We start from the raw sequence: 13,456 nt of genomic DNA, 5'->3' as shown, positions 1-13,456 counted from the left end.
GTGGTTTTAGAGTGCCTGAAGAACTATGGACAGAGGTTCGTGTGATTGTGTGCCGTCTGATGGATAATGGTAAGAGGCTTATGGAAGCTTCCTGATGGGAGAGACTGACTGAGGGGGAAACTGGGTCTTGTTCTAATGGGCGGGGCCATGCTCAGTAAATCTTTAATCCAAATTTCTCTTCATGAGTGGGGCTCTGTTCCCTCCCTTTTGTTTGACCTGAGACCACACTATGGTGGAGGTAATGAAGTCCCTTGAACTGCAAGGAGATCAAACTAGTCAATCCTAAAGGAAATCAGTCCTGAACATTCACTGGAAGGACTGATCTGAAGCTGAAACTCCAATGCTTTGGCCACCTGATGCAAAGAACTGACTCACTGGACAAGACCCTGATGCTGGGAAAAGATTGCAGGAAGAAGGAGAAGGGGACGACAGAGGATGAGATGATTGGATAGCATCACCGACTAGATGGACATGAGTTTGAGCAAGCTCCGGGAGCTGGTGAAGGATAGGGAAGCCTGGTGCGCTACAGTCCATGGGGTCGCAGAGTTGAACACAACTGAGCAACTGAACTGAACTGAACTGAATGAAGATAACAGCGATCTCCTTCAAAATGTCCCGTGCACGTACTCCTGCACTCAGCACCCCCGACCCTATAGCAGGCCACCGCCAGCCCACGCCTCTGCTAGAGACTCCTAGACACTCACAGCAACATGGGTCAGTCTCTTGTGGGGTCACTACTCCTTTCTCCTGGGTTATTATTAACTATCAGTACTAGTATCCCCATTTTAGTTTACAATATTTAAGTATAATACAATTTTTGTTAAAAAAAGTTGAAAAATACACATGTAGTATATATAACTTTCAAATATCAATTAAAAAGACTCAAAGATCTTTACCAAATGACAGTAGTTATCTTCAAATTAATATGTAACTTTTTATTTGAAACTATTTTATAAAGCGTTCAGAAAAATACATATTATTTTGTTATACAGAAAGATATTGGGGCTTCCCTGTGGCTCAGTGGTAAAGAATCTGCTTGCCAATGCAGGAGACACAGGTTCAATTCCTGATTCAGGAAGATCCTACATGCTGCAGACCAACTAAGTCTGTGTGCCACAACTATTGAGCCTGTGCTCTAGAGCCAGGAGCTGCAACTGGCCACGTGCCACAATGACTGAAGCGTGTGTACCCCAGAGCCTGTGCTCTGCGGCAAGAGGGGCCACCACCGTGAGAACCCACCCACCACAACTAAAGAGTAGCCCCCTTTTCTGTGACTAGAAACAAGTCCATGCAGCAACAAGCCAAAAACACACAAGTACATCAATTCTAAAAGAAATACATTATTAAAGATGAAGTACAATATATGGAAAACCAGCTCACTCATATTATTCATATGAATATATTTGACTGTACTATTTATCATTGATATGACTCCTACAAATCACTTAAGCTCTAAGCCCTGGTTTTCTCATCAACAGAAAGGAAAATAATACGTTCCCTAAAAGGCCAAGTCCAAAATGCTTGAGCTCATAGTACTAGCTCAATAACTAAATTTCTAAGTACTTAGGAAACTTCTGTAAATTATATGGCTACTACTTACCGACAGGATAATTCTCCATCCATAGCATCATGTTCGTCTGTACTGGTATATGTTAATCTTCCTCCAACAACTGTTCCAACTAAGTATACCAGCCAGGCAAGACGTCCTAATACATAAAAAGAAGAGTTTAGAAAGAAACAAAGGTTAGATAGAAACAAAGCTTATTTTTCAGAATATTCTAAAATGAGCAAAATTTCTTCCAAACTGGTGATAAACTGTGAACTTAGCTCCTAACACAGAGTGAAGAGCTGGTTTTCATCAAGTTCATCAAGGCAGTAGAAGAGTTCAAATGAGATTTAAGAACCTGAAACAAATATGAATCCCAGCTCTACCAATATGTGACGTGATTTTACATAAACTACTTACCTCTTTAAGTTTTAGGATTTTCATTTGCAAAATGCAGAAAGTAATATCTACCATGAAGACTTGATGAACATAAATTTGATAACAAAACACCAAATGTAAAGTCAACATCAAGGGCTGTTAGTAAGTGTAACTATAATCCAATGACCAGTGGTTTTTTTGAACAGTCTATGCCATGATAGTACCAGTCTCATAATTTTTAATACTGCCCAGGCTTGGAAGATAACAGATGGTAATAAATTTACTCCTTTTGTATTTTAAAAATTCAAAATTTTTACTATGCAAATTACATTGTTTAATGACCAAATTAACTTCATGAGGAGTAGCAGCAAAGGACTAAATAACTTTACAAGAGTGGCACAAATGGCAACACCTACAGCTTTCACAAATCTCTGGAGTAGCCAAAACTGACTTTAGAAATGAAGGTATTTATTGAGTAATTCTTATTTAGACACATTACATCTTTAGAGTCACTCATCTATGTCTCAAATTCTCCAAGATTTTTGAAATCTTTATGAGCAATTAACAACAAATCAATTATTTTTCAAAAAGAAATTAAAAAAAAAATCTTACCTGGTAAGATAAGTATCCATATCCTCTTAATCTATCACAAAACTATGAAATCATAATTGGCTAAGTATGCAGCCTTTATATTAGCAATGTAAAAACAGAACACTACCCTGATCAAGTAATTTATAAAACAAACTCAAGCTTCAAGCAACGTAAAATTAGTGGGCAAAAAAAGTTAACAGAAAAAAGGCCCATGTAGGAAACTGACAAGGTACCAATATGCAGTTGAGATGTGTTTTATGAACAGTATTAAAGCCTATTAACAACATAATGCTCTCCTTTGATGACCTCACTTCTGTAGACCCTCTCAAGTGGCAGCTGATTTTTTTTGCACCTCTGGTAACTTGGGCCTCAAATCCAGCTGTTAGGTTGATGTTCCTCATTTTTACCTTTAGAACATTCTCCCTCTCCATTGTAAAGGACTCAGCCTTATATCTTGTGTCATCATCAGATCAGATCAGATTAGATCAGTCGCTCAGTCGTGTCTGACTCTTTGCGACCCCATGAATCACAGCACGCCAGGCCTCCCTGTCCATCACCAACTCCCGGAGTTCACTCAGACCCACGTCCATCAAGTCAGTGATGCCATCCAGCCATCTCATCCTCTGTCGTCCCCTTCTCCTCCTGGCCCCAATCCCTCCCAGCATCAGAGTCTTTTCCAGTGAGTCAACTCTTGGCATGAGGTGGCCAAAGTACTGGAGTTTCAGCTTTAGCATCATTCTTTCCAAAGAAATCCCAGGGCTGATCTCCTTTAAAATGGACTGGTTGGATCTCCTTGCAGTCCAAGGGACTCTCGAGTTCTCCAACACCACAGTTCAAAAGCATCAATTCTTTGTCACACAGCCTTCTTCACAGTCCAACTCTCACATCTATATATGACCACAGGAAAAACCATAGCCTTGACTAGATGAACCTTTGTTGGCAAAGTAATGTCTCTGCTTTTGAATATTCTATCCAGGTTGGTCATAACTTTCCTTCCAAGGAGAAAACGTCTTTTAATTTCATGGCTGCAGTCACCATCCGCAGTGATTTTGGAGCCCAGAAAAATAAAGTCTGACACTGTTTCCACTGTTTCCCCATCTATTTCCCATGAAGTGATGGGACCGGATGCCATGATCTTCGTTTTCTGAATGTTGAGTTTTAAGCCAACTTTTTCACTCTCCACTTTCACCTTCATCAAGAGGCTTTTTAGTTCCTCTTCACTTTATGCCATAAGGATGGTGTCATCTGCATATCTGAGGTTATTGATATTTCTCCCAGCAATCTTGATTCCAGCTTGTGCTTCTTCCAGCCCAGAGTTTCTCATGATGTACTCTGCATAGAAGTTAAATAAGCAGGGTGACAATATACAGCCTTGACGTACTCCCTTTCCTATCTGGAACCAGTCTGTTGTTCCATGTCCAGTTCTAACTGTTGCTTCCTGACCTGCATATAGGTTTCTCAAGAGGCAGGTCAGGCGGTCTGGTATTCCCATCTCTTTCAGAATTTTCCACAGTTTATTGTGATCCACACAGTCAAAAACGCTTTGGCATAGTCAATAAAGCAGAAATAGATGTTTTTCTGGAACTCTCTTGCTTTTTCCATGATCCAGCGGATGTTGGCAATTTGATCTCTGGCTCCTCTGCCTTTTCTAAAACCAGCTTGAACATCAGGAAGTTCATGATTCACATATTGCTGAAGCCTGGCTTGGAGAATTTTGAGCATTACTTTACTAGTGTGTGAGATGAGTGCAATTGTGCGGTAGTTTGAGCATTCTTTGGCATTGCCTTTCTTTGGGATTGGAATGAAAACTGACCTTTTCCAGTCCTGAGGCCACTGCTGAGTTTTCCAAATTTCCTGGTATATTGAGTGCAGCACTTTCACAGCATCATCTTTCAGGATTTGGAATAGCTCAACTGGAATTCTATCACCTCCACTAGCTTTGTTCGTAGTGATGCTTTCTAAGGCCCACTTGACTTCACATTCCAGGATGTCTGGCTCTAGGTCAGTGATCACACCTTCATGATTATCTGGGTCGTGAAGATCTTTTTTGTACAGTTCTTCTGTGTATTCTTGCCATCTCTTCTTAATATCTTCTGCTTCTGTTAGGTCCATACCATTTCTGTCCTTTATCGAGCCCATCTTTGCATGAAATGTTCCTTTGGTATCTCTGATTTTCTTGAAGAGATCTCTAGTCTTTCTCGTTCTATTGTTTTCCTCTATTTCTTTGCATTGATCGCTAAAGAAGGCTTTCTTAACTCTTCTTGCTATTCTTTGGAACTCTGCATTCAGATGCCTATACCTTTTCTTTTCTCCTTTGCTTTTCGCTTCTCTTCTTTTCACAGCTATTTGTAAGGCCTCCCCTGACAGCCATTTTGCTTTTTTGCATTTCTTTTCCATGGGGATGGTCTTGAATCCTGTCTCCTGTACAATGTCACAAACCTCATTCCATAGCTTATCAGGCACTCTATCAGATCTAGGCCCTTAAATCTACTTGTCATTTCCACTGTAAAATCATAAGGGATTTGATTTAGGTCATACCCCAATGGTCTAGTGGTTTTCCCTACTTTTTTCAATTTAAGTCTGAATTTGGCAATAAGGAGTTCATGGTCTGAGCCACAGTCAGCTCCTGGTCTTGTTTTTGCTGACTGTATAGAACTTCTCCATCTTTGGCTGCAAAGAATATAATCAATCTGATTTCAGTGTTGACCATCTGGTGATGTCCATGTGTAGAGTCTTCTCTTGTGTTATTGGAAGAGGGTGTTTGCTATGACCAGTGCATTTTCTTGTCAAAACTCTAATAGTCTTTGCCCTACTTCATTCCGTATTCCAAGGCCAAATTTGCCTGTTATTCCAGGTGTTTCTTGACCTCCTACTTTTGCATTCCAGTCCCCTATAATGAAAAGGACATCTTTTTTGGGTGTTAGTTCTAAAAGGTCTTGTAGGTCTTCATAGAACCGTTCAACTTCAGCTTCTTCAGCGTTACTGGTTGGGGCATAGACTTGGATTACTGTGATATTGAATGGTTTGCCTTGGAAACGAACAGAGATCATTCTGTCATTTTTGAGACTGCATCCAAGAACTGCATTTCGAACTCTTTTGTTGACCATGATGGCTACTCCATTTCTTCTGAGGGATTCCTGCCCGTAGTAGTAGATATAATGGTCATCTGAGTTAAATTCACCCATTCCAGTCCATTTCAGTTCGCTGATTCCTAGTACCATAGAGTGTCACCATAGTACCAAATTATCTTTCTTATTGCAACTATCTACTCTACTTTGAGTTACTTCTTATCTTTTGAATATGTTAGTTGCTGGTCCATTGTCACTCTTATCAACATTATTTTTATCGTAACTAGTAACAATTCTAATTATCTACAAAGATGAATCTTCCAACTCCCAACAATCCTTTGTTCTATTAGGAAACTACAATCACTTGAACACCTACACAACTTTACTGAAATATAATTCACATACCACTTAAAGTATATGATTCCATGTTTTTGAATGAATTCACAGGGTCATACAATCACCACCACATTCTAGCTTTAGAACCTATCCATCCCTTTTGAAATCTTATTCTGTACCACTCCGCACCCCTGCAGCCCTAAGAAACCAAGCAACCACTAATCTACTTTATGTCTCCTTAGATTTTTCCCATTCTATTTCATACAGATGAACTCATACAGTGTGATCTTTGTGACTATCTTCTTTCACTTAATATAACGTGTAAGGATCAACCATATTATGGCTTCCTGTATTGGGATTTCAATCATTTTCATGTTCAAATAACATTCCATTTTTGGGGTATATCATATTTTGTTTATCCATTCAAAAGTTGATAGACACCTGGGCTGTTTTCACATTTTTGGCTTTGTAAATAATGCTTCTATGAACATTTGCATAGAGTTTTTAATGTAGATATGTTTTCATTTCTCTTCATATCAAGAGTTGGGATTCATATCAAGAATTGGAATTGGTGGATCATATGAAACCTGTATTTTAACATTTTGAGGAACTACCAAACTACTTTCCAAAGCAACTGTATCATTTTACATTCCCACCAGCAAAGTATGAAAGCCCAACTTCTCCAAATCCTTGCCAATACTTGGTATTATCTATCTTTTTATTGTATCTCTCCTGCTGCTGCTGCTGCTGCTAAGTCGCGTCAGTCATGTCCATCTCTGTGCGACCCCAGAGACGGCAGCCCAGGAGGCTCCCCCGTCCCTGGGATTCTCCAGGCAAGAACACTGGAGTGGGTTGCCATTTCCTTCTCCAATGCATGAAAGTGAAAAGTGAAAGTGAAGTCGCTCAGTCGTGTCTGACTCTTAGTGACCCCATGGACTGCAGCCTACCAGGCTCCTCCATCCATGGGATTTTCCAGGCAAGAGTACTGGAGTGGGGTGCCATGCCTTCTCCCATATCTCTCCTAGTGGGTATATAAAGTGGTTATCTTGTAATTCTGATGTGCCTTCCCCTAATGACCAACAATGCTGAGCCTTTCCCATGTGCTTACTGGCCTTTTTTATGTCTTCTTTGAAGAAATGTCTATTTAAATTCTTTGCTCATTTTAAAATTGGGCTATTTATCTTTTTATTTATTGAGTTGCAAGAGTTCTTTACATATTCTTGATACAAGTTCCTTGTCAGATATGTGATTAACAAACATGTTCTCCCATTCTGTGGGTTGTTTTCATTTTCTTGATGGTGTCCTTGGAAGCACAGAAATGTTTAATTTTCATGTGGTACAAAACTGCTAGTTTTTATTTCGATATTTCAGCTTTTGATATCAAATCTAAAGAACCACTGCCCAATCCAAAGTCATAAAGATTTAGTTCTACGTTTTCTTCCAAGAGTTTCATAGCCTTAACTCTTACATTTAGGTCTATGATTCATTTCGATTTCTGTACTGTGGGACATAGGGGTCCAACTTCATTCTTTTGCATGTGGACATTCAGCTGTCCCTGCATCATTTGTTGAAAAGACAATCCCTTTGTTATTGAATTGTCTTCTCATCCCAATCAAAAGTCACCTGATTACAAACTGGAGCATTTATTACCTGAACTCTCAATTATATATCATTGATCTAGTGTCTACCTTTACACCAATACCACGTTGTCTTGATTACTGCTGCTCTGTAGTAAATTTTGAAATAACTAAGTATGAGTCTTTCAACTTCATTTATTTTTTTCCAAAATTATTTTGGATATACTGGGTCTCCTGGATTTCCACATCAACTTAAAGATCAGCTTGTCAATTCCTGCAAAAAAGCCAGCTGGGATTTTGACAGAGATTACATTGACTCTAGGTCAATTTGAGGGATGGTTCTAAACAATACCATCTTCTGAATGAACCATGACCATGGATGTCTTCCAACTTATTTAGATCTTTGATTTACTTTAATAACATTTTACAGTGTATAAGATTTAACACTTTTGCAAAGTTTTTACCAAAGTATTTTATTCTTTTTAATGCTATTTTAAGTAGGCTTCACTTAATTTTGATTGTTCACTGTTAATATATAAACCCACTGATCTTGTATTCTGCAACTCTGCTACTCTTGTATTAGTTGTAATAGTTTTTTGGGATTTTTTTCACTTTCTTATACCCTTCATGTCTTCTCTAACCTGCTTACCTATATTCAGTTCTGTTGTCAGTCATTATAATCTGTTCTGCATAGGTCAGTTTTTCTCTTCCTCCACATTTTCATCTTACAAAACCATAATTGTTTAAATCCAATTCCCTACCTACTCTCTGTCTATCCGCATACAGTTTAATATAACTGGAAAAAGACACAACCATGTTGACTAGTTTACTTAGGAGTCACCTTTTCAGTCAGGCCTTACACAGCTATCCTATAAATCTGCAATACCTGGAGTATGATAGCATGCCTTCAAGATGCTGCTAGTGCTGCTTAGTTGCTCAGTCATGTCCAAATCTTATGTGACCACATCGATTGTAGCCCACCAGGCTCCTCTGCCCATGGGATTTCCCAAGCAAGAATGCTGAAGTGGGTTGCCATTTCCTCCAGGGGATCTTCCAGACCCAGGGATCAAATCCAGGTCTCCTGCTTGGCAGGCAGATTCTTTACTACTGCACCACCTGGGAAGCCCATGACTTCAAGATACCCATCATCAATTCCTTCCCTCCATGTATGCAATTGCCATTAAGAAGTGGGTCTATTTTGCTAATGCTTTGTAAGTCTGGGCTGGACTTTAACTAAAAGAATATTGCAGAACTGACACTTATTCCAGTACTAGGCTTAGTCTTTTGAGAATTGGCAGCTTCCTCCAGGCTCTCAGGGAATTTTCCCTGAGAGGAAGCCATTTACCATGTAATAAGACCATATACCCTGAGACTGTCATACTATTAAAAGCCTAGCGATGTAGAGAGACTTCATGGAGACAGAAATGCCCAACTATAGCTCATTCATCAAACATCCCAGCAAGGACAGAAGACTTTAGAATAAAGAGTCATTTAGGTGATGCCGGCCATAGCTGTGACCCAATTACAGAACATAATCTGCTGACATTTCATATTCCCTTTTCCTGATTTAATATTTTTAAAAAATTTTAGCACTTACCACTTTCTAACAAAATATATTTTATTATTTATTTTGCTTTGTTATCTGTCTATTCCAGTAGAAAATAAATTGCATGGTTTCTGTTTGGTTGTCTATTGCAGGCTGCTGCTGCTGCCAAGTCACTTCAGTCGTGTCTGACTCTGTGCGACCCAATGGACGGCAGCCCACCAGGCTCCCCCGTCCCTGGGATTCTCCAGGCAAGAACACTGGAGTGGGTTGCCATTTTCTTCTCCAATGCATGAAAGTGAAAAGTGAAAGTGAAGTCACTCAGTCGTGTCCGACCCTCAGCGACCCCACGGACTGCAGCCTTCCAGGGTCCTCCGTCCATGGGATTTTCCAGGCAAGAGCATTGGAGTGGGGTGCCATTGCCTTATCCAGGGCCTGAAACAGTGCCTGGCATATATAACTTACTAAATAGATATGCGTTATTGAACTAAGACATGACTGAGCATGCATACACATCGAATTAAGAAATCATTACCTAGAAACTATAGCATGAAGCAAGCAAAAAAAAGTTAACAGCTTATTTATCAATTTAAGTAAACATTAAAATGTAGAGTCATTATTAAAAATGAATGTTAATTGTATTTCCATTTCTATTGCTTAAATAAAAGCAACTTTTCAACACACATTCAATACAAGGTATGATCCATGATCTAGTCTATCCGGTTATTTGCAAATTCATCTTCTTGATAAAATTTACACATTTGTAATTACCCAAATTAATACTTGTGGATCATTCATGGCCAAATGCAGAACAGCAAATAATTTGAGTTGCCCAATGAGCACATTCCAAGATTAGGTAAAACAAAGCAACAATCTGCTTTCTTGTTTCATTCCTTCATTTTCTGAGTATCTGCTCTATGTCATGTTCTGCCCACTGGAATATAAATATGAAGCAGGGTGAAAAGGGACAGAGAGACCCTATCTCCAGCAGACTGAATTTAGTAAGAGGGGAAAAAAAATGAAAAAATGATTTTTTTCAATGCAGTGTGATAAGTGTTGTTGTTGTTCAGTCGCTCAGTCATTTCTGACTCTTTGATACCCCATGGACTGCAGCATGCCAGGCTTCTCTGTCCTTCATTATCTCCTGGAGTCTGTTCAAACTCATGTCCATTGAATTGGTGGTACCATCCAACCATCTCATCTTCTATCATTCCCTTCTCCTCATGTGATATTCATGCGATGAGTATCATTGTCTAATAATAAATACTAATTATAGGACATGAATTTATCAAATTTTAACTTTTTACTCTTCATTTATTCTGTGACCTTGAAATTAAGACTTGATATCAAAAAATGGCATGCAAAGATAGCATATGATCAAGTGTGAACATTCTTTTCTAAAATTATGGTAAATTTTGAATGGAAGTTTGTATACAGAAAAGTAGAATGTACAGTTATTCTTTCCATGTTTTAGCAGTGATTTTTTATTGTACAAGACAGAAAAGCAGATATTTTTAACCCTAAAAATAGACAACTACTAATAAATTAGCATCAGTGTTAGACAGGAACAATGAAATATAAAGGTACTTTTATTAATCTATCAAATAAAATTTTCACATTTCACAGACTGGGGAATGATATTTCTCATACACATAATCCTTCCCTAAAGCTCTAGAATTTTTAGAGGGATGGTCTTTAAATAGATGTTAAAAATTTACACTGGTTATGTAATTATACCCAGAAAGTTTAAAGAACCAAGTAAAACTATAAATCTAAACTGTATTTAGAAATTTAAATATCCTATAGGTAAGTTTCATATCTATAATTTTTTTTTTAAATCTGATCTGAGATTATATTTCCATTATAGCTTTCCATTTTTGTATTTACTCTGAAATGTTCAGGGCACTTGTTTCCACAGCTGTTCAAGAACAGAACATTTTTTCCTCTCACAAAATAATTATTGCTGTAATAATCTGTAATTATGGTTTATAACCTCAATAATCCCAAAGAAATCAGTCATTACCATAGATCACAAGTAATCGTTAACTACTGTTAATGACCTATTTCTTAGGGATTATTGTTTTCCTAAACCATGACCATATCACCACAAATATGGAGGAGCAAGACAATATTATACAAATGAGATCATAATATAATAAAAACTTATTTTGTAACATTAAAAGCCATTAAGCATCTAAATTAAAGCACACATAAAAGAGCATATAATTTTCTTTGTTCAACACTAACTGAAGTCTTTATACAACAGAAATTGAACACTACTACATATAGCAGTACAAACTAGAACTGCATTACGCACTTTTCATAATATAAAACGATTATTTTCGAGCAGACTACAGATATTTTTAAAGAGCAGACAGACTTCTCACTAACCTTTCAAATAGAAGGAAAATACAAATACTAAACATTTTCTATGGAACAGGCAGTATATTAGAAACTCTGAAATGATGTTTTATTAACACTGTAAAAACTTTGAATTGTATTTATCAAGAATCACATCTGACTTATTTTACTCAAAAGACAGATCTACTTAATACCAATAAATTATTACATTTCAGTTAATTTTATTAATGTATCGTAGAACAGCTATACTTCCATTCAATATCCTTTTGTAGGAAAACAAGTCTGATTTTACAAATGAATCTTTTTACATTGTAACGTAATATGATACTTATAAAAGAATATATGTAATGTATACGAAGTATAGTCTTCTCTCTCAGTATCCAAAGGGATTATTTCTAGAACCCCCCTGGATAACAAAATCTACAGATCTTCAAGTGAAACTGAAAGAAAGTGAAGTCACTCAGTCGTGTCTGACTCTTCGCGTCCCCATGGACTGTTTGTAGCCTACCAGGCTTCTCTGTCCATCGGATTTTCCAGGCAAGGGTACTGGAGTGGGCTGCCATTTCCTTCTCCAGGAAATCTTCCCGATCCAGGGATTGAACCCGGGTCTCCCGCATTGTAGGCAGACGCTTTACCGTCTGAGCCACCAGGGAAGTCACAGATGCTCAATACCCTTATATAAAATGGCACACACAGTGTTTGCATATAACCTATAACACTCATAGGCTTTAAATCATTTCCAGATTACTTATAAACCTAATAAAATGTAAAACCTAGGTAAACAGTGGTAAATACAATATAAATGCTAGGTGAATAGTTGTTGCTGCTGCTGCTGCTGCTAAGTCACTTCAGTCGCATCCAACTCCGTGCGACCCGATAGACGGCAGTCCACTAGGCACATGGCTAATTCAAATCTGGCTTTTTGGAACATTCTCGAAGTCTTTTGGAGGGGGGAGGGTATTTTCTGTGGTTGGTTGAATTACTAACTGTGGTAACCTCAGATATACGTGGATGACTACAGAGTAAAACAAATCCAATGAACTCCCTATCCAATTTAACCACAGCTTTACCAATACTGTCGCGTCTATCGCCACACCCCTCCCCTAGCTTGTCCCCTTACCTTGTACCCTAGAAGTTACCATGAATCTGAATTTGGTGCTTAATATTTTGACATTTTTTGTTTTATCACTATTACATATATTCCTACCAATATATTTTTAGTCTCACTTCTTTTGGGGTTCTATTAAGTGTTTCACACAATATATATGTGCGTGCTCAGTTGCATCTGACTCTTTGCACCCCCATAGACCGTAGCCACCAGACTCTTCCGTCCATGGACTATTTCCAGGCAAGATTACTAGATCAGGTTGCCATTTCTTAATCCAGGGGAAGACCTCATACTATTAATATATATAGTTTTCTGAAACTGCTTTTTTTTTCACTAAATATATCTGAAATTAATTTTTAAGTATACTTAAAGTACATTCATTTTTACTATTATATAATATTCTACTGTATTATGTATTATGCATATTATGATCTGTTTATCCATTTTCATGTTGATGGGCATTTGAACTTTTAACATTTTTTGCCTTTAATAACATTTAGGCTATGAACATTCTCAAACATGTCCTCTTGTTTAGAAGAGATTTTCTAAAAGACATACCTAAGAGTAGAAGCTCCAGGTCAGCAGGAATTCAAATGTTTACTTTCCAAGATAACACCAAACTGATTTCCATTCTGTTTCCAACTGACTATACTTTATACTCCTACCAGTAGTATATAAGAATTTTTGATCGACATTCTCCTTTAAGATTTACTTTTGCCAATCTACTGGAAGTAAAATGGTATCTCATGTGCCTTAATTTCCATTTCTCTTATAAGTAGTAACATGTTTGTTTCTGTTTTTCATTTCCCTAAAGAACTACTTGCTTTATTGATTTTTCCAGACTCTTCTAGATGGTGAACCTTGCCTGGGTTAGTGTGTGTATATGTGTTCCAAATATCTTCTCCCACTACTGGTGTTTTTCCTTTTTTTTTTTAATCTTGAGTTGAC

The 13,456-nt window shown here is 37.8% G+C and overlaps 1 protein-coding gene across 11 annotated transcripts in view; it reads right to left on the bottom strand.

Moving 5' to 3' along the window:
• RANBP17 (RAN binding protein 17) overlaps positions 1-13,456 on the bottom strand; it is a 382,268-nt gene that overhangs the window by 291,470 nt on the left and 77,342 nt on the right. For all 11 annotated transcript variants that reach the window (XR_011562386.1, XM_070774506.1, XM_070774512.1 and 8 more), the window contains one exon: positions 1,601-1,706. Coding sequence is in view for 10 of the 11 variants with exons in the window: in XM_070774506.1 (XP_070630607.1) it covers positions 1,601-1,706 (106 nt within the window). In the remaining variant the exon portion in view is untranslated. The remainder of the gene's footprint in view (positions 1-1,600; positions 1,707-13,456) is intronic.

Source organism: Bos indicus, chromosome 20 (assembly GCF_029378745.1).
Source record: "Bos indicus isolate NIAB-ARS_2022 breed Sahiwal x Tharparkar chromosome 20, NIAB-ARS_B.indTharparkar_mat_pri_1.0, whole genome shotgun sequence".
Classification (NCBI taxonomy): Eukaryota; Metazoa; Chordata; class Mammalia; order Artiodactyla; family Bovidae; genus Bos; species Bos indicus.
The sequence above is the reverse complement of the archived record's forward strand: the minus strand, read 5'-3'. Positions and strand labels throughout refer to the sequence as shown.